A 24,307-nucleotide genomic window follows, 5' to 3' on the forward strand; every position below is an offset into this window, starting at 1 on the left:
TCATCCAGGCTCTCGGGCCCTGATCATCGGCAGCTTATCTCATCTCTCTAGCCGGCGCACGCGTGTCATCCCGGGCAGCAATCAAAGTGATATGAAAATTGCATTTGGGTTCAACAGGTTCGCAGTTTTCGATTGCTGATCGTTGCGGCTCATGCACCTAAAGAAATTGCGTTAAGGTATTTGGAAATATAGTTAAACGTAAAGAATATATCGATTTTCTCAAGGAATAAATAATATAAGCCTCAATGATTTTTATTAAACTATTTAAAATAACTTTTTTGGACCACAATATGTTTAAGAATGTCTTTTATAGCAAACATAGTTTTGGAAATTGATATTATAAGATCAATGAAATTTAAAGAATAAGTTTATAAATTATATCTTTAAAGACATAACCAAATACGCAATTTTTATTACTCTTTAACGACATAACATATATAATTAATTAAAATAACATTTTTCTATATCAAAACCTTTTACTTAAATATGTCTGTAAATCTTATTTTTTGCAGTGCACTCTTGCTGTTCTTTGCTGTTCTGTTAATTTTGTTTGCCTAAAGGTTAAACGTGCGAATTTCACCCAAAGGCAGTCGCCAGTCGAGGGATTTCGGTGGTAATCGGTCTGACTTCTGACTGACCATCCACATCCACATCCACATCTACTCCTGCTCTTGCGCCTGATCCCACTCCATTTATATCTGCGATTCGCGTACGGTACGCGAATTTCGCTGTTTCGCCTAATTAAATGTAATTTGGTACTTCCTTTTCAGCCGAAATAATGCATATAAATAGTATCTTTAGTTTACATTTTGTATATTCCCCCGCCCGCCACCGGTCCTTATTATTATAAATTTTCGTTTTCTTTCAGCGATCGGCGAGTGGCCTCCGATCGGATCCCCATCCCCTCTTCCCGGAGGTCAGTATCGGTAGTCCGGGGTTGAATTCAAAGGAATTCGCTTGGCCCTTCGGCACTCTCTCCTTTTCCGCGGCGCACAAATCTTAAGTGCAACAATATGGCAATTGTTGTGTATTGCTACGAGAACTTGTTAATTGTTTCGCGCTCGAGTGGCCAAAAGAGTTCTGAATGGGCGGCGGGTTTCTCCATGTCGAGGTGCTCCTTCTGCGTCTGTTTTCAGGGAAACACTTTCCAGACGGCCCATTGTGACCTCCTCCATTCATGATGTGCAACTGGAGCGGGAGCGGGAGCGGGATCGTGACCGGAATGCCGAGGGTTCCAGCAATTGCTGCTTTGCCGCCTGCCGCCGCAAATTAGATGCTCAATTACGCTATGAGAATTCCTGGGTAATTTCACAACCATTCAGAGCTTCAGCCATTTTACACAGAAAAAAAAGCGCCCTAGAGGTGTTTGCATCTCTATTTCATCAAAATATCATTCTCAAACCATTATTTTGTTTTAAAAAATAGGGGTTTATTTCACCGGCAGCAAAGCAAATGAGGGTTTAATCTTTAAAAAATTCGGAAAGGCCCCTGAGATGGTGGTTAACATCTAACACAAACATACTCCTTTATCATTAAAATCGATTCTAAGTTGACAAATTGTATTTTTGTCGCATTTTTGTATGAGCGTGTGTATGATGTAGCCCCTTAAATTAAAAATAAATATATATACAAATATATTATATACAAATTTTTTATTTGGAAAGCCAGTTGATTAAGAATACAGAAATAATATATTCTGTAATTAAGAATTCTATTATCTGTACTGTACTTACTGTTAGAAAAATTTGTTTGATTCTTGGTGTTCGATGTATATTATGATATTATTCCTATTTTTTCATGGTGCATGCATTAATTCTCTGTGCAATCATGAGAGTGAGTCACTCGCGCACTCGAAAGTGAATCTTGACCACGTGGTGTCCCGGGCTTAGTCGTCTTGAGTCCCTCGCCTCCGCTTTCTCAATCATTTTTCATCCTAGCCACTTCCTTCCGCAAAATGTTCTCACACTTGACCCACTGCTGGGTGACGCCCAAGGATCAGGATCGGGATCGGGATCTAAATCGGAAGTGGTTGAGCAACAGAAGGGGACGGGAACAAGCAGCATCTCTCCTAGATATCGCCAATGTTGTTTCAGAATTTTCAAAAATCTTATTAAAAATTGTTGTTATTGCTGGCGCGGCCGTTTCTCCGTCTTTTGTGTGTGAGTTTCGTTTTCGTTTCTTTTTTATTGCTTTAATCATTTTTATTTTGTGCGGCTTCCGTGCCACCTGTTATGGTTACGACCATGGCCAAGAACCCGAGAAACCAAGAAACCAAGGAGTCAAAAGCAGCGCAGCCGAGGTCCTTCAGAGCCTTTTTGATTTTTCTCAAGTGATTGCGTAGTTTTCATCTGTTTTCTTTGTTCCAGCGAGCAGTGTTTCAAATTTGAATTGATCACTTGGTCGTGATCTGGGATAGGGTTTCGTGGGACTGGGACTGGGACTGGGACCCGGTCCCCACTCTTATAACAATAGCAATCACAATTTGTCGATCGGTTATGATGCCCACTTCCGACTCGGAAACGAGGGAAGAGCCACCAAATGAGGATGCAAAATGCACCATGAAATTAATGTTTGATAGCCACACTAAAGGTTTTCTTTTTTTTTTGCTTTTAATAAAATCGAATCTGTTTTTTGGTTTGAGAAATCTTTTTAGTCTTATTAAAGATCAATTTGTCCATGCTACATTAGTTTAATTGGATGCTACATAAGGGCATTTAAATGGGAAGTTTGGTGAAATTGTAGTCAGAAGAGTTAAACTAAAAATAGAAACTCCTTAATATTGCTTTAGAAATGTTATATGATTATTAAGAAATTAATAATTAATAATAATTTGTTCTAGATAAATTTATTTTACAAATTTAAAGCAGTTACCATATGTTTTCCATTTAGAGACTGTCAGAAACTGACTTAACTTATCATTCTCAAAAATATGTGTAGCGAATTCGTCTAGTTTCGATAAGGGATAAAGGATCACTTCTGGCGCCAGTCAGTTGCGAAAGATCAGCTCAGATATTGATCGCCACCGATGTTGGCAAAACAATACGAGCGTTGTCGTGTTCAAATTGCCGCATCAAAGTCGGCGACAAAAATTGCTCTGACATGCTCCGATCCAATCTATTCACAAATGCTATAAGGAGCACCGAGCTGATCTGCCATCCCTCAACTGGATGATAACCATCAGTGGGCAATCTATGACAAAGCGCCGGCTCAACAGGAGGTGAGGGCGTGCCCAAACAATGACACAGTGGGCGCTGCAAGGACTCGACCCAAACTCGACTTCTACTCTCCGGACGTGTGTATAATCTAGTTTTAATTTTCATGGGAATTAACCCATGCCCGAACCAATTTGCCGGCTATTCCGAACAATGTGCAATTTATGCGATATTTGTTTAAACAATTTTGAACGGCTCCCGGGTCTCAGGGTCCAGGTCCCAGGTCCCAGGTCCCAGGTCCAATTCAATCCCCGTCCAGTGTTTGCCTCCATTCGAAGCCGTCATATTTGTTTTGATTTCCACTTGTCTTTTTATCGCAGTCGTGGAGCATATGTACATATGATATTTCCCATTTTTTCCGCCTCCCCAATCGGTGGTCAATATTTGCAGAGCCAAGTCAAACAGCGGGCAACAAGGAAACAAGGCAACCATGCTCATCCTCCTCCTCGACTTGGGCCTTCTGCATTTGCATTTGCATATTTAATTTGGCTTTAATGAATTTTCAATTTGACAATTGCCAAAATGCCACACAGGACGAGGCCAGGATTCGATTTGGGGCCAGGCCACCCACGACGAGGGATCGAGATCTGGGGGAATTACAATGAAGTGCATATGGACATGAGAATGGACATGAAGATGGCATGCCGCACGGCATGCTCCTGCTCCTTTCGCTTTTCGCTCTCCCATCTGCAAAATGGGACAGAGTGTTAAATGCTAATAAAATAAGTAACATACAAATTTTTCAATTTCATCCAAAAAAATAAGTGGGCCGAGCAGAAGCTGGTGGATTGGAATGGGTATACGGATTGGATCCGAGTCTGGGTCTGTGTCTGGACAGCACTTTCACGGCCCAGAGCGACTTGCTAATGGGAGTCGTTGACGTGCGCCTACTTTCCTCTTATTGGCATCATCTCCAGCGCCTACACGCTCCACATGCCAATGAGAGTCCTTGTGAAAGGGTATAAAGAGAGGTACAGTGTAAATTAATAAAATAAATAAAATGTCCGTGTGAAATTTTAATAAAAACGAATTAAGTAAGCCAATACAATTATAAACCATAATATACCACAGTGCTCAAAATACTATTATAATATTTCATTAAATCATTAACAACTTACAAGTCCACAAAAAAAATATATATCTTGAATTTGATCGAATAGATCAATAACCAAATTTAGATTATTCGTTTGTAAAAAACCTGTATATATCAGATTGAATCTGGCTTTTTTTTAAGGAAATAATATTAATATAGTTTTATTAATAGAGAAGAAGAAAGGCTGAATAAACCCAAGTGTATTAAAAAAATTATTTTGTTTTATCTGAAATGGACATTGAATATTTTCTTAATAAATATAATAATTAAATACTCTTTAATTTATTTTAGCAAGTAATTTGCAACTAAATAATACAATAACTACGTCGGATATCTCATAATAATTTTTAAAAAATATAAAAACGTTTTTACCTTACATGCTTTACCCAAAACAATTGTGATTTCTGGCTTAAGCAGCAAGAAAACATATATTTGTGAATGTGTTGTATCCATAAGGGTATTCAATGGTTAAAGATATGCTGCCATTCAATTGCCTTTGTCATGCGCTTTCTGGAAGCTGCTCCACATCAGTTGCATTCCCATCGCCTCTCTTCGGTGCACAAGTTGCATTTATGCATATTGACGTGAAAGAAATGACCCGTTACCAGCGTAATGATGCCAATGATGAGGAGGTACTGGAGTTATTGGAGGTAGCGGTTCAGGAGGTATGTGGGTCTGCACTCCTTCACATCGATCAGCTACTCGATAACTGACAGGCACGCAAGGCGCCCGATGCTGACCATCGGGGAAAAAACCAAACATAACCCTTTTTGCCCCCTCAACTCGGAGGCACGTGTAGCGCAATGAATGTATGCAGCAATGAAAATGTAAATTTCCAAATCGATATGCAGCGGATGCCTTGACATCGGCTAATGCCGATACGCGTAAATTTTACAGCGAAGATGCGATTGCGATCCGGGGGATGTGGCATACATACTCGTGCATTTCTTGCAGGTGTAACAACTGTCAGTTGCGGCAACTGGCTCGTAAATTGCAAAGGACATCAGGACATCGGGGGACATCGGGCATAAGGACACTTTCAGGGGTGGACAAGAGGTCAAACTTACTGTACCTGTGTGTGCGCATCCAATAAATTCGTGGTGCGGTTTGTTGTGTGACATTTTTATCTAATTGACAGCGTTTTTATTGCCCGGCAAAAAAATATCAGATCGGGTCCTTGGGGCGTGCTACTTGTTAAGTAACTGGGTGGCCGCGGAACTTCAAAGATTCGAGGATCATCCTCCTACGAATTGCATTATGATTTCCAGCAAATCATTAGGAATCAAGGGGGGCGTTACGAAAGGGATCTAAAGGACCACCGTGTGCGAGCCTCGTTTCGCTGTGTCATCGCTGGGATCTACAACTAAATTTAATGTTTCCTTAACCCATGAATCCATGAATCCACGAATCCGTTTTAATTGCGAGGCGCTAAAATGTTAACCCAACTCTTAGTTAGTGTCTGCCACGCTTATTAGCCAAGCGGCGAAGGTCATGCCCGGGGCTGCGGATGCAGTCAAGCGTGTCCTTTTGGCTGAGCCGGCGCTATCTACCCTCTTCAAGGACTTGTTCGAGAACAAGCGTATCAATTGGAAAATTTGCCAAGTTGTAATAAACAAGATTTTTCATTGCGATATACCGCCCCCGACTTTTGGGTCAGCATGTCGAATGACCAGGCGGCGGTAGATTTGTAAGGGTTTCACTGGTTTTCAGGGTCAGGTAGTTCATACCGATTCAGATTAGATAAACTCATAAGTATAGGGCCCACTCTGCCATTTGGTGCTGACAAATCGCTGAGGGATTTTTGCAAATTTCGGCTCACTTTGCGGTCGACTCTAATCCCGTTTTAGGGCCACGATTGTTTGGCCAAGCTCTGTTTGCATTTCCGCCCATATTCCTGTTCCGGTTGTGCCATCCAGCGTTTACCCTATAATCATCTTGTTAGCGGCTTTAGATGCTGGCGGCACTGATACCGCGTTTTCTAGCGCCATTTTAAGCTCTTCGCAGTAAAGTAAGGCAGAGTACGTAGCCGAAGAGCCAGTCAACTCACCACCATTTGCCATTGGCTGTTGTACTCGGCCGGCACGTGCTGTCCTCACAGGCAACTCGTTTACCTGACTGCCCTACCTGCGGTTGTGGCCCTTCTGTTGCTCGTGGTGGGTTTTCTGGTATAAATAGGGCCGAAAGGACCAGAGAGCAGTCAGAAACCCGGCAGCAATCGCAGCGTTCGCATCGTTTCCAAACAGTTAACCAGTAGTAAATACAGCAGCAACATGTCGTCCAGTGAGATTTATCGCTACTACTACAAGACTTCCGAGGACTTGCAAGGCTTCAAAACAGCCGCAACTGAGACCTACTTCAATCCCATGGCAGCCTACAATCCCGGTGTGACGCACTACCAGTTCAATGGCAACACCTTGGCCAGCAGCAGCAACTACTTGTCGGCCAATGGCTTCATCAGCTTCGAGCAGGCCAGCTCCGATGGCTGGATCTCCTCCTCGCCGGCCAGTCATCGTTCCGAGAGTCCCGAGTATGTGGATCTCAATACCATGTACAATAATGTCGGCTGCAACATGGCCCAGAGCCAGCAGCAATACGGAATGGTTATGGAGCAGGCGATGGTGCCAGCAGCAGTTCCAGCAATTCCGGTGGCCTCTCCCCCAGCAGCGGAGGTCATGGGCTCCTCCAATGTGGGCACCTGCAAGACAGTGCCTGCTCCGGCAGCCACGAAACCCAAGCGCAGCTACACCAGGAAGAGTCAGTCGACTGCCAGTTCATTAGCCACCTCGCAACCCCAGGAGTCAGCAGCTCCAGCAGTGAATCTCTACACCGAAGAGTTCCAGAACTTTGACTTTGACAACTCCGCCCTGTTCGACGACAGCGTGGAGGACGATGACGATCTCATGCTCTTCAGTGGCGGCGAGGATTTCGAGGGCAACGACGGGTCCTTCGACCTGGCCGATGGTGAGAACCAGGATGCCTCTGCCGGAGGAGCTGGTGGCAAGAAGAGGCGTGGCAAGCAGATCACGCCCGTGGTGAAGAGGAAGCGTCGATTGGCCGCCAATGCCCGCGAACGTCGTCGGATGCAGAACCTCAACCAGGCCTTCGACCGCCTGCGGCAGTATCTTCCCTGCCTGGGAAACGACCGCCAGTTGTCCAAGCACGAGACCCTCCAAATGGCCCAGACCTACATCTCCGCTCTGGGGGATCTGCTGCGCTAGACATCCCACCGATCCTCATTCTCATCCATTCTCAGTTATTGTTGGAGCTTGCCAAATGTTGTACCTACTCTGTTTATGTATATAGCCAGGAGCCCAGTAGTGAATTACCGCTTAAGTATTATGCTGTTTATTGTTTAGTTAATTAGCCTAAATGGAAGACAATGATTAAGACTAAGGAAGACAAAATAAAAGCGAAAAATAATTATAAAAACTGTTTTATGGATATTTATTTGCTTGGCCTCTCTTTTCTATTTTCAGAAAGCTTTTTGGTAAAGGTCGCATGAAAAAATATGTCTTAATTTGCAGAAATGAAAAATACAAATAATTTTCTACTTGCTGAATTTACTTTTTCTTAAACGCTATTTTATATTTTATAAAAAATCGTGTCTATAAACATCTTAGTTCTGAAAGAACCTTATAAATATGTTCAAAAATGTAAAGACGACTAATGTTCAGAAAATAAACATAAGTTCACAGTTGAACGATAGGCTATGATTTCTATGTACTTATTTAAGGTAGCTTAAATTCTATAGAAGGGTCCCTTATATAATTACATAGCTTATAAAGCTATGAATATTTATATAGTTTAATTAATTCTTTACATTTTTTAACTAGTGGCCACTCTATGGAACAATCGTTTTGTTCCTTGGGAAGCGACGAATACGTGTCTAATTTAAATTGAAATAATTCCAAAATAAATATAAAAACCAAAGCAGTCCATCCAAGAGAAATCCTTAGCAAGGCATCCAGTTAAATAAGCCATCCAAATCATTTTATCTTCGAACAGTTCTTCCTTTTGTTTACCCCTCCAACATCCACACTTATCGGCGGGGCATCAATTCTCACACAGTTTTCGAGGGTTTAGCGTCTCGCGCCCATTGAATTGGACTTTATTATATGGGGGAAGGTGATCGATTTGGCGCTTCGCGATCAATTTGTAGACAGTTCGACAAAATTAGGGCCGGCTCCTCGCGCTGGCTGGCTTAAACAAATAACAAATACGCAGCGCACAACCAGCGATCCCGATTCCGATCCCGATTCCGATCCCAATCCCTATCCCCAAAGCAGCGTTTTGTGCCAATGCCAATAATTACACGCCACGGCGCGCCGGAGTGTAGCTGCCAAATTAAGTTAAGTGTTGGGCTGATCTGCTTTCAGCAGTCGCAGGTCGCATGCAATGTCCGTCCCCTGGTCCCGAAAACCTTTTCAACTTTCAGTACGAGTTCGAGTCAGTCCAAGTCAAGTCCCGAAAATCAAGCGCCACTCACAAATCGTTTAAGACGAAGTTCGATCCTCGATCGTTACCGGTGGATAAACCTCAGCGACTTAGGACCTTAAGCCGAAACATGCACTGAAAAAAAGTTTAAATATATTGATTAAGTCCAGGTATTATTGAAAAGGGACTTTAACTTTTTAAAAACGATTTTAAGTCAACATAAACAACATAAATCAACATATTTTAAATTATGTTCTGTTTTTATAGCCAAATTCATATCAAATGGTTAAAACACTTTAAAGTTCCCTGAATTCTAGCACATGCTAAATTAAAAAGCTTTTTGCCTAAAATAACATTCTTAGAACATTTTTAATGGTTATCAGAGAAGTATAAACTTATATTTAAGCATTGAGCTTAGGTTTGGATTTCTAATAATTGATGTATAAAATTGTTGTTTTAAATAAACGATAAGTTATATGCCTTGTTAAATAACCTTAAAAGTGATATTTGTCAGGCCAGATTTACTTGCAATTTTTTCCAGTGCCGCATTTCATTCAGCAGAAAGCGGAGCAGATCCTCGGCTCAGGCAGTCAGTCAGTCAGTCAATCATTCGGAAGATTCGAAGCCAATTTGTTGATAGCGACAGCGACAGCGACTGTTGACTGCTGACGATCGACATCGACTCCCGCATGGGAATTGGAGCGCCTGGGGGCGGATGGTGCGGTCGGGGGCGTGGCAGCGACCGGATTTCGTGGGCAGTTTCTGTTTGTTTTATAAAATCATTTTCGGGCGTCGCCGCGCGCAAAAGCTGTGCGGATTTCGGGGCTCATAATCAAAAGGAAATTCACATAATTAGTTAGGCGGCATCGACAGGGCTTCGTTAAATTGTTAATGACTTAATTTAGTGGTCGCGAGGTGCGGGCGTCTCCTCAGGCCATCCAGGCAATTATATTTGTATGCGCGAATTCGCGATCGGGGTATAAAAGCGATATCCTGCCGATATCCCCAGAGTGTCGCTCTTGTTAGCGACAATTTACGGCTTTGAACGCTTCCGCACAAAGCGCTGCCGTCAATTTGTCAATTACACAAATTGTTGTTCGGGGTTTTGGTTGCCAACTTGCAAAGTTGCCAAGTTGCCCCGTAGCCCCACCAAAACGACAACAAAAGGGTGCGATTCTGGAGTCCAAGGGTTCTTCTCTTCCTGCCGATATCGGTCGTTATTCCCGAGCAACAGCTACTGCCACCTGCATGCAGCTGCACAGATTCGATGCGAGTATGCGAATTCAGATCCAGCTTCCAAACTGCAACTGCCTGCCAATACAATTAGTTAGAATTCATGAATGGCAACTGGTCCCCAGTTTAGGCCTTTCGGCTTTTGGCAATGCCGCCGACACAGCAGCAACATCGAAAACAGCAGCAACAGGAGGAGCAACAGCAACAGCAGCAACAGCAACAGCAACAGCAACAGCAACTTGCATGTCTTTGTCAATTTATAGACAGCTTGCCTGAGCATTATTAACACGTATTATTATGCATTCGATGTCCGTTCTGGGGCTGCATATTTTGTGGGTTTTTCTTTACCTTCTGACAAGGGCAATGAATGCCCCGAAATTTGTCATGTCGATAATTGGCGAGCTTTATTTTGAGGTTGCTTATTTTTTTGTATACGAAGCTTAAGTAGTTAGTGGTCATGCATAGGTACATATGTATATACATCGGCATCAGTATCTCCATCTGTATATGCATCTGTGTTAAGTAAGTTAATGAGCTTTAACACCATCAATTTGTCACTTCTTGTTAGTGTCGCCATGGGGCAGGATATCTGAATGGGCTATGGTTCCGATGGATTTGGGTTTTGGAGCTCGGGCTCATTGATTGCCAGCTGAATTGGTCTTTAGGGCTGTTTTGGGGTCCTTAAGAAATGGACTTGTTAAGTGCACATCGGTTTCAATTGAAGTTTATTTAATCTTTGAATACCCAAAATTGAAAAACATTATTATATTCATCATTTAGCTAAATTTTAAGTTAGCCATATATATTGTGAAAAATTACCGAATAAACATTTGAAGCAACAGGTAGCTATAGTCAACCATTGTAAGATTCAATTACCCTCGGTACATTTTATAATTGTGGTTTTGGTATGTTTTGAAATAATTTTTTTTTTTGCCTTTCATTTTTAATGTTTTTCTTTCCATTCAATGGATTTTCTCATGCCTTTTTGGGCACAATTTCCCTCATTTCAGAGATGCCTAACCACAAGCAATACTTTGTATCTTTTTTTGTCTACGTTCAAGTGCAGTTTCCGTTTCCGCCGATTTGTTTTGGCATTGTTGTGTGAACATTTTGCGCTGATCCTTTAATTGTTGCGCAACCTTAGCCAGCGAAATTGCAGGATATCAGGCCCGAAATGCAAGGAAACCCAAGGATTCGATGATTAATGCCAGACCTTTCTCCCAAGTCGCGTGTGCAGCGAAATTAGTGGGTATTGGTTGTGTGTGTGGGCATCGGCATCCCATTGGTTTTGGCCAAACTCAAAGTCCGGGCCAAGTGAATGCAATTATTAAGTCATAAAACGGACAGCGTAAAATGCCAAAGTCTGTAATTAGCGACACCAAATCACGCCGGCCGCGCCCCTTTTTCTTCTTATCCTTTCCCAGCCCATTATTGGGCATTGTGTGAGGTCCGCGGGGAAATGGAGAAAGATTACCTGGTCAAAATAAGAAAATAAGAAAACAAAAGAAAGAACTCTAGTAAAGGTCACCGTTTGTTTAGGAAAGTTTTTGCCAACAAGAGCGGCAATTAGTCAAACGATTCGCAACGCATCTTCCATCAATCAACGGCAAGCCATGGGCTCCGATTACCGATCCTGATCATCATTACCATGGTCCTCCTCATCGGGAGCAGTAACAAACTTAACCGTTACCCATTTGACAAATAATTCGCACGGCCAACGGCCCAAAAATTTCTCTGGGTAACTCAATTAGCCACACAGACGATGACGATGACGATGGCGATGGCGATGGCGATCGGCACGACACAGTTGACTGACTTTCGGTTTTCAGACTACCCATCCCACTGACCATCGAAGTAGGTGGGCATCCCAGATACTTTGGATGGCATTGGCATCCCCATACCAAAACCAAAAACAAACCAGAACACAAAGTTCTCAGTATCTCACGCTGCAGTCAACGGTGATCGAAGATCGACAGTGAAAGTGCATCAGAAATCAAAGTCTTTCCCAATTTTTTGACAATTTTTTGGCGAGGCATCAAATTAACACAAAGCAAAAACCTTAAGATGCTACCAAGACGACACACAAAGCAAACAAAAAAGCATCAAGGATATTTAGGAGAAGCAGAATTTGTTATACTCTAAAAAAACTTAAATTGTATATCGAGCTATTAAAATTTGTTAAGTTTACAAAATTTGAAATAAAACGGAGTATGTTTTCAATTTATTAATGGAAATTAGAGAGAAAAATAATCTAGAAAATTTAAGTCTTAGTAGGGTCTGGAAGTATGAAAGAGTTTTGCATTATGTATTTATGTCAAGGTATCCAAATTAAAATTTAACATTAAAGTTATTGTGCCTAACCATAATTATTGTAACACACATGGGACCATGTTTTTACATTTTGTAACCATTCATATTCTTAGCTATTCATTAGTGTAGAGTATATGATATTTTAGCTACCCAAAAATACATTTTGTCAGCATTTTTTAACTGAAATTGCCACACGCAAGCCATCGCCGTCGCTTTGTCACGTTAAGAGGAGAGTCTGAGGATTTGGTCTGGTCTGCGTCTTCTGGCCGAACAAAAGATTGCTGGTCCGACGAACAGGGCCTGTAATTTTGTATTGACATTGGGTCATTTGATACAGTTTTCCAGCTCATTTGCTTGTAATTGGGCACCGAAGTCTCGCCCAGACTCCGCATGAAATCTTCGGAGCAGATCCCTGCACATCCCTTCCCCACAAAAGTCTGCGCTCGGGTTGACGACTTTTCAAATTATCAGTAATATTGTGGAACTTGTATATTTATTAATCAGGATTTCGTGTGAAAACTGCGTCCAGGGTGCGTTGATATTTTGAGCCTGAGCCGGGCTCAGCAGACAGCAACAAGAACCACATTTTCGGCAGGACTCGGCAATTTAATGTCAACGACGTCGGTGGCGTTGGCATCACTTCATCTCTGGGCCAGCTTTTTTGGGCTCTTTTTTTCTTGGCAGTGGCTTTGCTTCAGGGGATGGGGGCTAAAGCTAAACTGCCACCTGCATTGACAGCGATTTTTTTTTATTTTTGGGACTGTCGCGGCCTGGAGTGAGTGTGAACTTAATCCCTTGGCCCCAATTATTCAAGTAATTAAGTATTAATGTGCGAAATTGTATCACCTGCGGCAAGGGGTGAACCGGCTTTGTGCTGAACAAGCCGTGATTTTCCAGCCGATTTGTGTTTAAACGGTCGTGAAAGTGGGGCTTCTTAAACCCGATATCGGGAATAAGCTGAGCTTAGGAAAAAATGGATTGGATTTTTGGAGAAATATAAGAAATTAGCTTCTGTTTCAAATATATTGTATTTGGTGTTATATTATGTTATATTATGTAAATATACGTATAAATATTCTTTTTTTTAAATAATATACAAATTTACCCTCAATGTTTTATAATACACATTTAAAATAATACCTTTGCCTTATTTGTATGATACTAAAACTATGTGAACTTTGCCTTCCCAGAACAACCATAACTTTGATTGATTGCCAATAAAAAATCTCTGATCAAGGGTCACCGCCACATCCCGCCAAAGATCTAAGGGATCGCATCTTGTACTCGATGCAATTAGCAGATATAATCCGTGTGATTCCACCCAACTAAAATGTCAATAACAATAAATTCCTGGCAGCTAAGCGCCGACAAAACAGGCGATCAAGATAGCAATGTGATCAGCTCATAACTGTCAGGAGGCAATCAATTGATTTGCGCAGAACCAGAGGACCAGCCCAGTCCCAGTAAAATAGGGATGGGGTATGAGAACGGGAAAGGATACTGCGTGGACCCCACAGGTCTTGCTTCGCATAATATTTTAGAGGCGTGTTCCGCCTGTCAACATTTTATGTTGGTGGTCAGAGAGTCAAATTGTGGTCGCAACTGACACGGCAGCCCAAGAAACAGCCCAAAAACTGCTTGGATGCTGAGAACCGCGCGGGTGTTCCCAGGACAGGTCCTTGAGCGGACAATGGAACAATGGCAAGTCCTTTGTGAAACAATAGCCCCTTCTTACAACACATTATGACACGAAATCGAACATGAAAATGAAAATGAAAATGAAAACGAAAAAGAAAACTACTTGGAATGCCAGTGGGCATTTTATGGCCCTCCATCGTCCTGATTCATTGCTATTGCTCTATTTCTGGGGCTCCCGGCGAGCTGCGGCATGTCCTTGTGGCTCCTTTTGATGCATTCAATTTGCGTGAACCACAACTAATTTTATTGCTTAATTTTTTTGTCTGTCAGTGGCTTTGCGGCGATTCCTCTAATTGAATTGCGCGATCTGTAAAATTATACATTTGTCTCCTTGGCAAAGTTCATTATTTATTTCTGTATGCCGACCCCCGATCTGTCCGATATTAGGGTTTAATGTAAATTAACTTTTTTGTTTTCCTTGCCTTTGATTCGGTTTTGTTTATGGTCGTTTGGTAAACGATTTGGTAATTTTATACGCCTGGCTGGCGGATAATTTGCTCATCCTAGCAATTTATTATTCTAGATTTATTTGGACAATTTGTTATTTATTTTTTGAGACATTCAACAAAATAAAAGTGAGAATTAATGATTAATTATGGAACTTCGAAAATTTTTTTAAAATAATTTAAATAATATAAAAATAATTGGAAAATGTTGTATTTGTTTAATGAGTTGTGTAACAAAATAGAAATTATAGTAGAAGAGTAGAAACAGTTTAATGGAAAGGTTATTTGTAATGAGTTAAGCGTTAAAATTTTTCCCGTAATGTTGACTTTAATGTATCTGAACAAAGTATTCTAATTTTATTTATTAAAAATCTTTAAATTATAATAAAGAAATTTGGAACTCAGTAATAACAGTTAATTAATACTGCCTAAAACTTTCTTTTTACATTAAAATAATATAAATGAAATCAAATATTCTGTAATCATCGGAAAATATTATTTAGCAAATCAAGGCATTTTTAATCTAACAATTTTAACAAGATTAGATTTTGTGTTTTCACAGTCCTTAAGATTGTTCGAGTTTTCTATCATCTTCATAGCCGAAGCAATTATTGTGGCGGGCATCTTTTGGCGTTTGGCCAGCTGACGCTACAATATTTTGGCCTGATCCTCTGATCCTTCGGCACACGTGTTCATTTGGCAGGCATGCGCGCGATTTCGGAGCTCAATTTGGATTTGTAAGCCGAGCCCCGAATGTCTGTGCATCCTTGTCGGCCTCACACCTTCCCCAATCCCAGTCCCAGTCCCAGTCCCAGTCCCAATACCAAATACCCAATACGCATTGCCCATTACTCTGTTTTTTTTCCCCAGGAGCAACCCTTTCCAGTCCGTCTTTTGTTTTTTTTTTATGTTGGGGGGCTCACTTGAGCCAGTGAGTCCTTTAAGCCGCTTGTCCTGCTGTTGCTGTTCGGGATCGGTTGTCTTCCCCGCTCTTCCTGCACTCGTGCTCCGATCGGAAGTCAACAGTAACTGTTGGTCGAGTGCTCCTGCTTCCTTGAAATTGTCTGCCAGGGCAGAGCGAGCAAAAGACCCAACCGTAAACGAAACAGCTACAAAAAGTATAATATTAATTGAGCTGAGAAACGGTCGGGGCACTCAAAAAAATCTAGTTGCTATTAGGAATGACAATGAACGAAAACCCAAGCCGAGAAAGAGCTTAAAATTAATAAATCTATTTACTAGATAACATTTTTATTGTACTGTACTGAACTATTAATTCTTTGGGAATTTATAGACTTGATTTGCTCAGAACATTTATTATTATTAATATTTAATTTTTAATTTTTTTAATTTAATTTTTTGTTTAGGTTGAAAATCAACCATTTTTAAGAAACCTCTTTGGAAATATCAAAAGATTTCTTTGTATTTAAATTTTAACAATAGTTTTTACACACAAGAATAGTACATTTTAAGTGTTCAGAAAATTTGCTGTAATTAAATCTGAAATATTTTTAAAAATGTTAAATATAAAATCATTTTGAAATTATATTATAAGGACTTGCACTGTTGGCTCACAACACTTTTTTTATGTTTTAAATTTGTTTTTAATTCGGGGGAGGGTTTCTCGACTGCAAGGAATACTTTTTCTGAGTGAAGGAGCGAAGGAGCGTGGGCAACCCAATTTCCGAATTCAAAAGTGGCACCATATGACGGCGTGCGCCGTCCGTTTGTTCTGGGCCAAAAACGCAGTTAGACAGAGACGGGGCGAGAGGTCCTTCGGGAGGAGGATCGGCTGAAGATGGCATATGTTGCGCCCTGGCTCTATCTCGCTTTGGCCACTGCCCCGCCAATGGGTCCTTTCGCTGGCTTTCACTCGCACGCCACGCGGCTCGTCCTGCAGACAGCAAATAACAATAACGATTATTCCTTATTGTGAGCCTAAGACGCGCCAGTTGGTCCCAGGCGGAAGCCTCGATTTCGAACTCGACCTTCGAGTATATGGTATAGAAGTTAACGGCTAGATATCCCGGGGCCTAGGAACGATCCGCTTTTGGGTTTCGGTCGACAAAAGGCCCAGTTACAGTTACCCGAAAGTTCGGCAGTAGCAATTGGGAGCCCACGCAATTAAAGCTGCATCAATCAAAATTAAAGACAATCCGGCAGCGATTTTTAAACGCCATCTAGGCACGTAAGCCGAATTCTAAAGACGCCGGCCCTTTGATATGCAGATCCTCCGACTCATATGCATGACAGCATAGCTTGTGCCATGTGTCTCAAGGTTAAGGCCATTAAATTCAAATTAATAAAATGTGGCTGACCACCAACCGCCAAATATTTAGCTCTCAGCTATTGACATCTACGAATTTCTCATATTGTGTGTCTGGACAATCCCATTTATCCTGTTTTAGTTGTAAGAATATCTTTTATTTAGCTATTTTAACAAATTAGTTAAAATGTTAAAAATGTAGCAAAATAAAAACTATAAAATTAATAAATATTACATATTTATTAATATCTAATTTGTAACCATAAATAATTACAACTTTCATTTTTCCTACTTGTTCTTTTTGAAAAATTGCCACTCTGTACATAAACTTATTATCATCCACAATACTTGTATAAAAAGAGGGTAGCTTTGGAATTGCACAAAAAGATTGCAGTTTATATATATATGCAATGATAAAGAAAGCGATACTATTTATTACCCAAGGGGAAAACTAACTCAGTCAGCGTTGGATTTGGCAGTGAGCAGACAAGAAAACTTAAAACAAGTTCACAAATATGTCGCGAAAAATAAAATTGGATTTAGAACTTGTACTCGAAACACTGCTTAATGCTGTGCGAAGAAAAAAGAAAAGCCGTCCAGAAGGTAAGTAATTCGTTCTCTTTAACTACTCACTGAATATCTAAGTCTTTTTAATCTTTTTATTTATTGTCTACAGTGCCGGTAGAAGACACGATTGAGAGAACCTACGGTGACCGTACAGAAGGCAAGTTACGCGTATACACTCTAAATAAATAATTGTTATCAGAATACAAACCAATTAATTACAGGAATTTTTGTCCGGATGTATGAGTTCATTGTGGAATTGGCGCTGCCTATATTGGAGCAACTGTTTGACTTCGTGGAGTACGCTATTTTACAAGTGATTGGTTTCGTGGAAAATGCTGTGGAAGTTTTCTTAGGAGAAATTAAAGCGCAACAAGCGGCACTAGAAGCCCTTGTGGAATATTTGACCAAGTACTTGGGATTTGCCATCACCTGTTAATCAAAATAGTGATAAATGGTTCAATAAATGTTGCAGTACTACACATATTTCGTATACCTAGTGGGTTGTAATAAAAGGGTTAGGAGCTCTCGATTTTATTTAATGTAACTTAAATGGGGTAATCCTAAAGTCTTTTAAAAAGCTTTCGATCTATATATGTATGTATGTATGCTACGCTTATCTAAATTCCGATTCTAGGAATAAAAAGTATAAACCCCTATCAGTCTGCGGCAGTGTAGATACAATAAAGGTTACAACAAATTTTTAAATCTCTTCGGAAAGATGAAACTCAACTTGGAATTTATACTTCAAAACTGCCTAAAATGGTGCAAAGAAAGAAAATGGTTTTTCTTTTTGTTCGGTTTCCGTTACTCTTTAAATTATAATTTGTTATAATTTGAGGAAAAAGACTGGGAAAGACTTGGGTATGAGCGTATTGAACAAGTGGAAGAGGTACAACACTCGGCACCAGAAGCAATAGTTCAATTTTTAACAAAGAATCTGGGATTTCTGATCATAGCAAATAATTTCTTTCAAATGTTGCAAAACTTTATATTTACATATTTATATATATGTTTATGTAAAACTTCTTATTTTCATATATACAACATGATTTTGACTACTAATCTGAGATGTTCTCTTGATTTTATATTAAAGCAAACTCTTTTGTTCAATAAATTCTTGCACGTATTGCAGTTCTTCATGCTTACATGTAATGTATGGTTTTGATATTGGGTAGACTGAACGTCTTACAAAAAGCTTTCGATCTATAAAGGTATGCTATGAGTAACGACTGGTAAGCAATCGATAGCTAAAATACGAGAATAGATTTTATTTCTATCGAGTAACTCTCACCACAGAGTGGCTATTTACTTTGAATTGGGAACTCATAAGACAATCGTGTTGCGAAACCACACTCAGTTGCCAGAAAGTTCTTCAGCTTTAAAGACTACAATTTTAAGAAAAATTCAATAGAAATGGCCGTAAGCACCCAAGAGCTACTTAGTGCCCTGTCCATACTGGCCGACAATGAAAATATTCAGGTGACTTTCGTGGAGTCTGCCAAAGGAGCTGCGGTTTGTGCAGCCGGAGCCCTGATCGGCGGTCTACTAATGGGTCCCCGGGGGCTGGCGGTGGGCGGGGCCCTTGGCGGACTTGCAGCCTACGGACTTACAGAAGGCGAGTGTCTACTGAACTATAATGAAAACCATTCTTATCAAGCTTTTCATTTCAGGAAAGTTCAAGTCACTGAGTGAGGTCATTTCGGATGACTTATCGGACAGTCAGCGCCGAGAACTGAAGGAGCATGTGATCCGTGCTATATCCCAAATTAAAGCTGTCGGTGCTCTAGAGGTCGTAGAATTAATATTAAAGAACAAACAGGTGCAAGATGTTGCCCTAAACGCGGCTAAGTCATTTTTCACCGATCGTATGGGAATGACCATAATTGATTAATCATCAATCCATTTAATTCATTATGCTATTATATGAAATTATACTAATAAAAGCATGGTCGATTTTGATAGTGAATTTATATGGTTACCTAATGGTCACCTATGAGTTATTAAGGGAAGTCACATGACTAACTTCACTTATGATATTTACACATCCTCTAGGATATGGAAAACGAGAACGCGAGAGGTTGGAAAAAGGGAAAACAAAGGACAGGGTGAACTAAAATTTAAATACACACAAGAAAAAATACTAGTAATAATTGTATGCAAAGTAACATTACGTCACTATAAAATACACTTATACGGTTCTATTATATTGCACCCATACTCATATTTCAGTATTTGAAAGTTTTAGAATAAGCTCGCGATAAGAACACATACTTAGAAACCCTCAGAAAGCAACAGAAATGACATCAACACCGGCAGTGACATTGATAATACTCCTATAAAAGGCATTGTAGTGCAAATTCGATCCCAAATGGTCGAAGAAAGTGAGCGCTTAAGGACATACACTTTTTTATATTTAGGGCGTAAAAATGAAAAAAGACAGGCTGGTAAAACTCCTGTGTGAACTGGCCGATATTAACAATATTCGCGTGTCCTCTAAAATGACATTCAAAGGAGCTTTTGGTAGTGTTATTGTTTCTGGCGCCGCTTTATTCATTGGCGGAGTACTAATGGGTCCAGTCGGTTTGGCTGTGGGTGGTGCCGTCGGTTCAATGGCAGTGTACGGACTAGCAAAAGGCAAGCTTCTCAAGCATAATCGTGAACACTTTTAACGCCAGTCTTTCAGGTCCAGGAAAGTTCATGTTGGCAAGTAAATTTATTCTCAATGAAATGTCTAACAAGCAGCGCTATAGAATGAAGTATAATGTGATGAAGGCCTTACCTGTGGTTAGTGATACTGGCGCAGTGGAGTTAATGCTACGAACTGATGGAGCGAAGAGTGTTGCACTTACTGAGCTTAAGATATTTCTTACAAAGTCTTTGAACTTAATAATTATTGAATAAAGCGGTGTAAAACCAAAGATGAACATTTAAATTAAATGTATTTTAAAAAATATATCCAAAAGCCAACACGTTTTTAAATTTCAATTTTATTAAGTTGTTCAGAAATGATTTTAATTTTTTTTTACACAAGTTTTCTTTTATTTACGTTAAAAAGTAACAAAGTGTTATCAAGAACATTTTATATTAAAAAAAATAGATAAAAAAAACTTATCTAGGCCCTTAGCTTTAAGATATATATTTTGAATTCTATTTAATCAATGGTTATTAGGCAAATAATGGTTATCTATTAACAATGACTAACACAGTTAGGTACGTTTTCATAATAAATTTGGTTGCTTTCTAGGTTTCATGGGGTTAAGAGATAGTTTCTTCAAATGCCTGGTTGTTTTTAGCCAATCTGTAGTTTGTTACTTTCGGATCTCGGGTTTCCAATAGACAAGCGTCGCGCGCTCGACGTCACCAAAATCCGTCAGATGTCTGAAAGTGCTCAACAGATGTTGGAGTAGGTGGAAATTGTGCAGCTACAACGGCAAGACGACCATCATCATCATCGGGGCAACAACTGTTACAAGCAGTAAAAATAAGATAAAATTCAGACTCTTAGTGGAATTGCGCCAAGAGCCGAAATAAAGAGACGTAGACAGTTTGGTTGCTACACCAAAAACAATGGGAGCGACTTGCGCAGTGATGCTAGGTGCATTAGGACAGTTAGTCACCTCGAAATTGCGCTCAGTGTGCCGAAGGCAGGTCAAAATAATTTGGCTTACTGCGGAAGCGAGAGGAACAGGAAAATAACTGGCCGATCTCGATCTCCGTCCCTATCTATCTCTTTCTAGGGACAGCTGTTGCCCATTCGGATCCGTATGCTACTATATATCGTGTGGTTGCCACGTGTCGTGGGCAAGTCCATTGGGCAATTGGTCAGTTCGGCCGAACAATGGCCAATTAGTATGCATGCGACTTTGAAAAGTGAACTTGCGATTAGCCACAAAGTTGCAAGAAATATACTTGTACAGAAGAACCTCTCTAAGTCAAACCATTATGATGTTGCATAGCCTTATTCGAACATATGGGATGCATTTTAATTTTATACTGCCGTAAACTAACATGTGAATGTTAATATTAATTTTATAAAAAAATTTAAATAACATTGTTAGTAGGTGTAATTATTAAGGGTTTTTTAAAAGGTTCGACTATAAAAATCTATAGCAAGAACTAAAAATAATAGTTTTTAAAATAATTTCTTTACTTTCCTTTTAAAAACGTCCTTATAAAACTTTACTCTCGTCTACAAAATGTCTAATAATCATACAGACTTATTTCCTTGTGTTGAAAACTCATAGTTGTCTTTTAAAAACAAAATAAGATAAAATTGAAGTTTCAGTTAAAAAAACAAAGTGAGAAGTTATGTATATGGAACAATCATTTTTGGTAAGATATGGATATGATAAATAAATAAATTAAAATTTTTTTAGAAAAATTCGTCATAGAGAAGTTCCACTGTGCCTACGAGTATGCAGATAGATGCACCAGATCGGCTGCAGCAGCTGTAAAATCAATCAAAAACTTGTCAAATAAATGTCATGCATAAGCAATAAGTGAACAGGATGTGGCGAGTCCTCGGCCTCTGTCATCTTTGTGGGTGCATAAATTTGCCATTGGCTGTATTTGCCTGAACTCACTTTCAGGACTATTGCTCACAGGAAGGGTTTTGTTTTGGTATTCGTTTCGATTACGGATTACGTTAAAGTTGACTGTTGGCATTGATCCTGCTCGTCGCGCAGATAGTCGCCGATCTGCTGGACCACAATGGTACAGCACTCCTGCGCCTGCTCCACTTGATCCTCGGCGGACTGATGGGTTTGCACCAGGAGCAGGGAGGCATCGTGCATGGACTGGGCCATTCCAAGGTTTATCTCCGCCATGGCGTTGATGAAGCACACACTGCTGCCCGCCGAAGCCAAAGGATTTAGTGGCGAAGACTCCAACATCAGGCACCTGGCCGGCAACTGGGCAATCTGCTGGACGAATCCCTGGACTTTTGCCAAGGCCAGCTGACCCTCCAGGCGGAAGTCCTCCAGGAGATTACCCAGATCGCCAGTGCAGCCACTCAGTTGGTGGGTCACATTTTCGTTGAGTTCATCCAAACTCCAGGCCGCATTGCAGTCGGGATTGGCCACCAACAACTGGTTGGTCTCGTAGATCACGTCACTTAACTGGGCCAAGGCACTGGCGATCAGGACCTCGATATTTCCGGCTATATCCTGTCGAGTGCGATTCATTTTGCCCTCCAACTGAGCCGTATTTTCGTCGCTCACATTTACGGCAATCTCCGCCAGATTGTCCACCACCATGGAGACGGGTCCGTAATTTGTGGTATTTGTCTCTATCCCGTCTTCATAGCGGATCACTTGGCAGCTCTGCAAATATAGAGTTTTTACCATGGAAATATTTTAACCTTCATAGAACACTGATTACCGCCAAGGTAAGCAAAAGGAAGCAAAATACTCCAGCAATTTGAGTCATCATGTTTCTGTTATTTTTCTTTAGTGCGAAAAGCTTCCAACTGACTTGGTATATATAGTCAAAACATTGGCATGCTGTTTCGATAAGAGTTTGTCCGTTGAAAATCACACAAGACAACAAAGATTGCCCATTAAACTAATTGTCATTTCAATCGACAAGCATGGATTTTTTAGTACGGCGACGCGTTAATACTTTATAAATTTAAATTTATACTGTTCTATGACTTTTTATGTTGCTACGTTCTATACTTTTTTAAATAATTCCATTTTGTTTTAAATAATCGTAAATTCTAACAATAATTTAAGTATTGATAAAATGTCCAAATATCACCAAAATAAAAAGGGCGTGATTTAGAGACACCTTTCTTTCGATCTACTTTAATATATCGGAACATCTTCTGATAAGACTTATTTAACAAAAGCATTCAAAATTCTGAAGATAAAATATATGTATTAGTATTGGCCAGCTTTTTCTTTACACTTACAATTTTATTAACTAAATAAACACAATTAAGAAAACAAACATATATTACAAGGATTTTTATCTTTAAAGAGGAATATTGTCTTTGTTTTCTAAGTAATTAATAATCTTTATAAATATACTTAATATACAAGCTGCTTCAAATAGCTGACTTACCCTCTGGGGAACTATAAATAAAACAGAGATTCATTGGAGACATCATTGGATTTTTTTGGGAGTCAGTTTAATTTATTGTCAAGATGAGAATAGAATGGGTGACATGGCTGTTATTGCAGTCGCTACTTTGTGTAACCAATAGCTATGACTGTTCTAAAATATACTTAATAATACCGAACGGATTTACAGGTGCACTGCCATTTCCAAAGGATTTGGGGTCAGAATGGACCGCTCTATGAGTCTACAAAGCAGCTTATTGCCATGCAAAGCTCCCGAGCTGCCAGGATATGGAACGACACCCAACAGGCGATCTACGAGCGATCCGGGATTCTTCAGGTGGCCAAGGACATACTGGATGACCAGCAGCGAAAGGTGAGTGCCCGGCTGGAGCGATTCTTCGGCAGTGAGTACAGCGATGAGTGGCGTGCCTGCTCCAAGAAACACGAGCTCCAGGTGGCCCACTTCAATCGGGAGCTGGTGGACAAGTACAGCATCTGCCGGAACTCCCTGGACCACATCATGGGCCATTTCCAGGAGGAAATCGTGCATGAAGCCGATTTCCTAAGCAAGGCTTCGCTGGAGATCGGTGGAGTATCGAAAACCTGCCAAACTTGGCAACTGAAGCAGCCAGGACTTAATCACGCCGGAGTCTTGCTCTGCACTGTGTCCGGAATTGGGGGAATCAATCAGCGGATGTCCGGCAGTCTGGAGCTATGCGACGACATTCTCCTGGAAATGACGCAGGAGGATCTGGACACACCAAGTTGCCTTTTCTACCATCATCTGAGGATGGAGTTCGACGAGGTCTTTACTCAGATTGAGTCGTGTGCCGTGAACTAAGTCCAGAAAATATAGTAAAACGCAAGATTAACTTTAGATGGTTTTTTTGATTGTGTTGGTTAAGTCATGGGACTATCAAAAATTTAATTTAAAATAATACTTTAAAGCTTAAAATGATCAATCAATACATTTAATACAATTTAAT

At 40.4% G+C, this 24,307-nt stretch overlaps 6 protein-coding genes across 6 annotated transcripts; 5 read left to right on the forward strand and 1 right to left on the reverse strand.

Annotated features, from left to right (window-relative positions):
• The first annotated feature begins 6,516 nt into the window (after positions 1 to 6,516).
• LOC108143815 (protein atonal) lies at positions 6,517 to 7,703 on the forward strand. The gene has a single exon (XM_017268337.2). It carries the CDS (start codon positions 6,576 to 6,578, stop codon positions 7,521 to 7,523), a length of 948 nt encoding a protein of 315 aa, XP_017123826.1. The 5' UTR covers positions 6,517 to 6,575; the 3' UTR covers positions 7,524 to 7,703.
• Positions 7,704 to 17,143: 9,440 nt separating this feature from the next.
• LOC108143802 lies at positions 17,144 to 17,738 on the forward strand. Its single transcript, XM_017268324.2, has 3 exons — positions 17,144 to 17,295; positions 17,369 to 17,416; positions 17,481 to 17,738. Exons 1-3 carry the CDS (start codon positions 17,208 to 17,210, stop codon positions 17,693 to 17,695), a joined length of 351 nt encoding a protein of 116 aa, XP_017123813.1. The 5' UTR covers positions 17,144 to 17,207; the 3' UTR covers positions 17,696 to 17,738.
• Positions 17,739 to 18,554: 816 nt separating this feature from the next.
• LOC108143793 (protein C19orf12 homolog) lies at positions 18,555 to 19,225 on the forward strand. The gene is made up of 2 exons (XM_017268316.2): positions 18,555 to 18,874; positions 18,930 to 19,225. Exons 1-2 carry the CDS (start codon positions 18,673 to 18,675, stop codon positions 19,148 to 19,150), a joined length of 423 nt encoding a protein of 140 aa, XP_017123805.1. The 5' UTR covers positions 18,555 to 18,672; the 3' UTR covers positions 19,151 to 19,225.
• Positions 19,226 to 19,621: 396 nt separating this feature from the next.
• On the forward strand, positions 19,622 to 20,191 carry LOC108143801 (protein C19orf12 homolog). The gene is made up of 2 exons (XM_017268323.2): positions 19,622 to 19,893; positions 19,943 to 20,191. The coding sequence occupies exons 1-2, from the start codon at positions 19,686 to 19,688 to the stop codon at positions 20,158 to 20,160; spliced, it is 426 nt and encodes a 141-aa protein (XP_017123812.1). The 5' UTR covers positions 19,622 to 19,685; the 3' UTR covers positions 20,161 to 20,191.
• Positions 20,192 to 21,385: 1,194 nt separating this feature from the next.
• LOC108144091 lies at positions 21,386 to 22,711 on the reverse strand. Its single transcript, XM_017268745.1, has 2 exons — positions 22,639 to 22,711; positions 21,386 to 22,580 (listed from the first exon to the last, which is right to left on the reverse strand). The coding sequence occupies exons 1-2, from the start codon at positions 22,687 to 22,689 to the stop codon at positions 21,900 to 21,902; spliced, it is 732 nt and encodes a 243-aa protein (XP_017124234.1). The 5' UTR covers positions 22,690 to 22,711; the 3' UTR covers positions 21,386 to 21,899.
• A 672-nt stretch (positions 22,712 to 23,383) lies between these two features.
• On the forward strand, positions 23,384 to 24,187 carry LOC108143809. Its single transcript, XM_017268332.2, has 2 exons — positions 23,384 to 23,453; positions 23,512 to 24,187. Exons 1-2 carry the CDS (start codon positions 23,406 to 23,408, stop codon positions 24,160 to 24,162), a joined length of 699 nt encoding a protein of 232 aa, XP_017123821.1. The 5' UTR covers positions 23,384 to 23,405; the 3' UTR covers positions 24,163 to 24,187.
• The last annotated feature ends 120 nt before the right edge of the window (positions 24,188 to 24,307 follow it).

Source organism: Drosophila elegans, unplaced genomic scaffold, assembly GCF_018152505.1.
Source record: "Drosophila elegans isolate 14027-0461.03 unplaced genomic scaffold, ASM1815250v1 contig_468, whole genome shotgun sequence".
Lineage (NCBI taxonomy): Eukaryota > Metazoa > Arthropoda > Insecta > Diptera > Drosophilidae > Drosophila > Drosophila elegans.

Excerpts from the sequence above, each read along its gene's own strand:
- LOC108143815 (XM_017268337.2), top strand. The coding sequence starts at position 6,576 with ATGTCGTCCAGTGAGATTTATCGCTACTACTACAAGACTTCCGAGGAC.
- LOC108143809 (XM_017268332.2), top strand. The coding sequence starts at position 23,406 with ATGAGAATAGAATGGGTGACATGGCTGTTATTGCAGTCGCTACTTTGT. Across the intron at positions 23,454-23,511 it reads TATTGCAGTCGCTACTTTGT|GTGCACTGCCATTTCCAAAG; the intron begins GTAACCAATAGC and ends ACGGATTTACAG.
- LOC108143801 (XM_017268323.2), top strand. The coding sequence starts at position 19,686 with ATGAAAAAAGACAGGCTGGTAAAACTCCTGTGTGAACTGGCCGATATT. Across the intron at positions 19,894-19,942 it reads AGTGTACGGACTAGCAAAAG|GTCCAGGAAAGTTCATGTTG; the intron begins GCAAGCTTCTCA and ends CCAGTCTTTCAG.
- LOC108143802 (XM_017268324.2), top strand. The coding sequence starts at position 17,208 with ATGTCGCGAAAAATAAAATTGGATTTAGAACTTGTACTCGAAACACTG. Across the intron at positions 17,296-17,368 it reads AAAGAAAAGCCGTCCAGAAG|TGCCGGTAGAAGACACGATT; the intron begins GTAAGTAATTCG and ends TATTGTCTACAG. Across the intron at positions 17,417-17,480 it reads CTACGGTGACCGTACAGAAG|GAATTTTTGTCCGGATGTAT; the intron begins GCAAGTTACGCG and ends AATTAATTACAG.
- LOC108144091 (XM_017268745.1), bottom strand. The coding sequence starts at position 22,689 with ATGATGACTCAAATTGCTGGAGTATTTTGCTTCCTTTTGCTTACCTTG. Across the intron at positions 22,581-22,638 it reads TCCTTTTGCTTACCTTGGCG|AGCTGCCAAGTGATCCGCTA; the intron begins GTAATCAGTGTT and ends CTATATTTGCAG.
- LOC108143793 (XM_017268316.2), top strand. The coding sequence starts at position 18,673 with ATGGCCGTAAGCACCCAAGAGCTACTTAGTGCCCTGTCCATACTGGCC. Across the intron at positions 18,875-18,929 it reads AGCCTACGGACTTACAGAAG|GAAAGTTCAAGTCACTGAGT; the intron begins GCGAGTGTCTAC and ends TTTTCATTTCAG.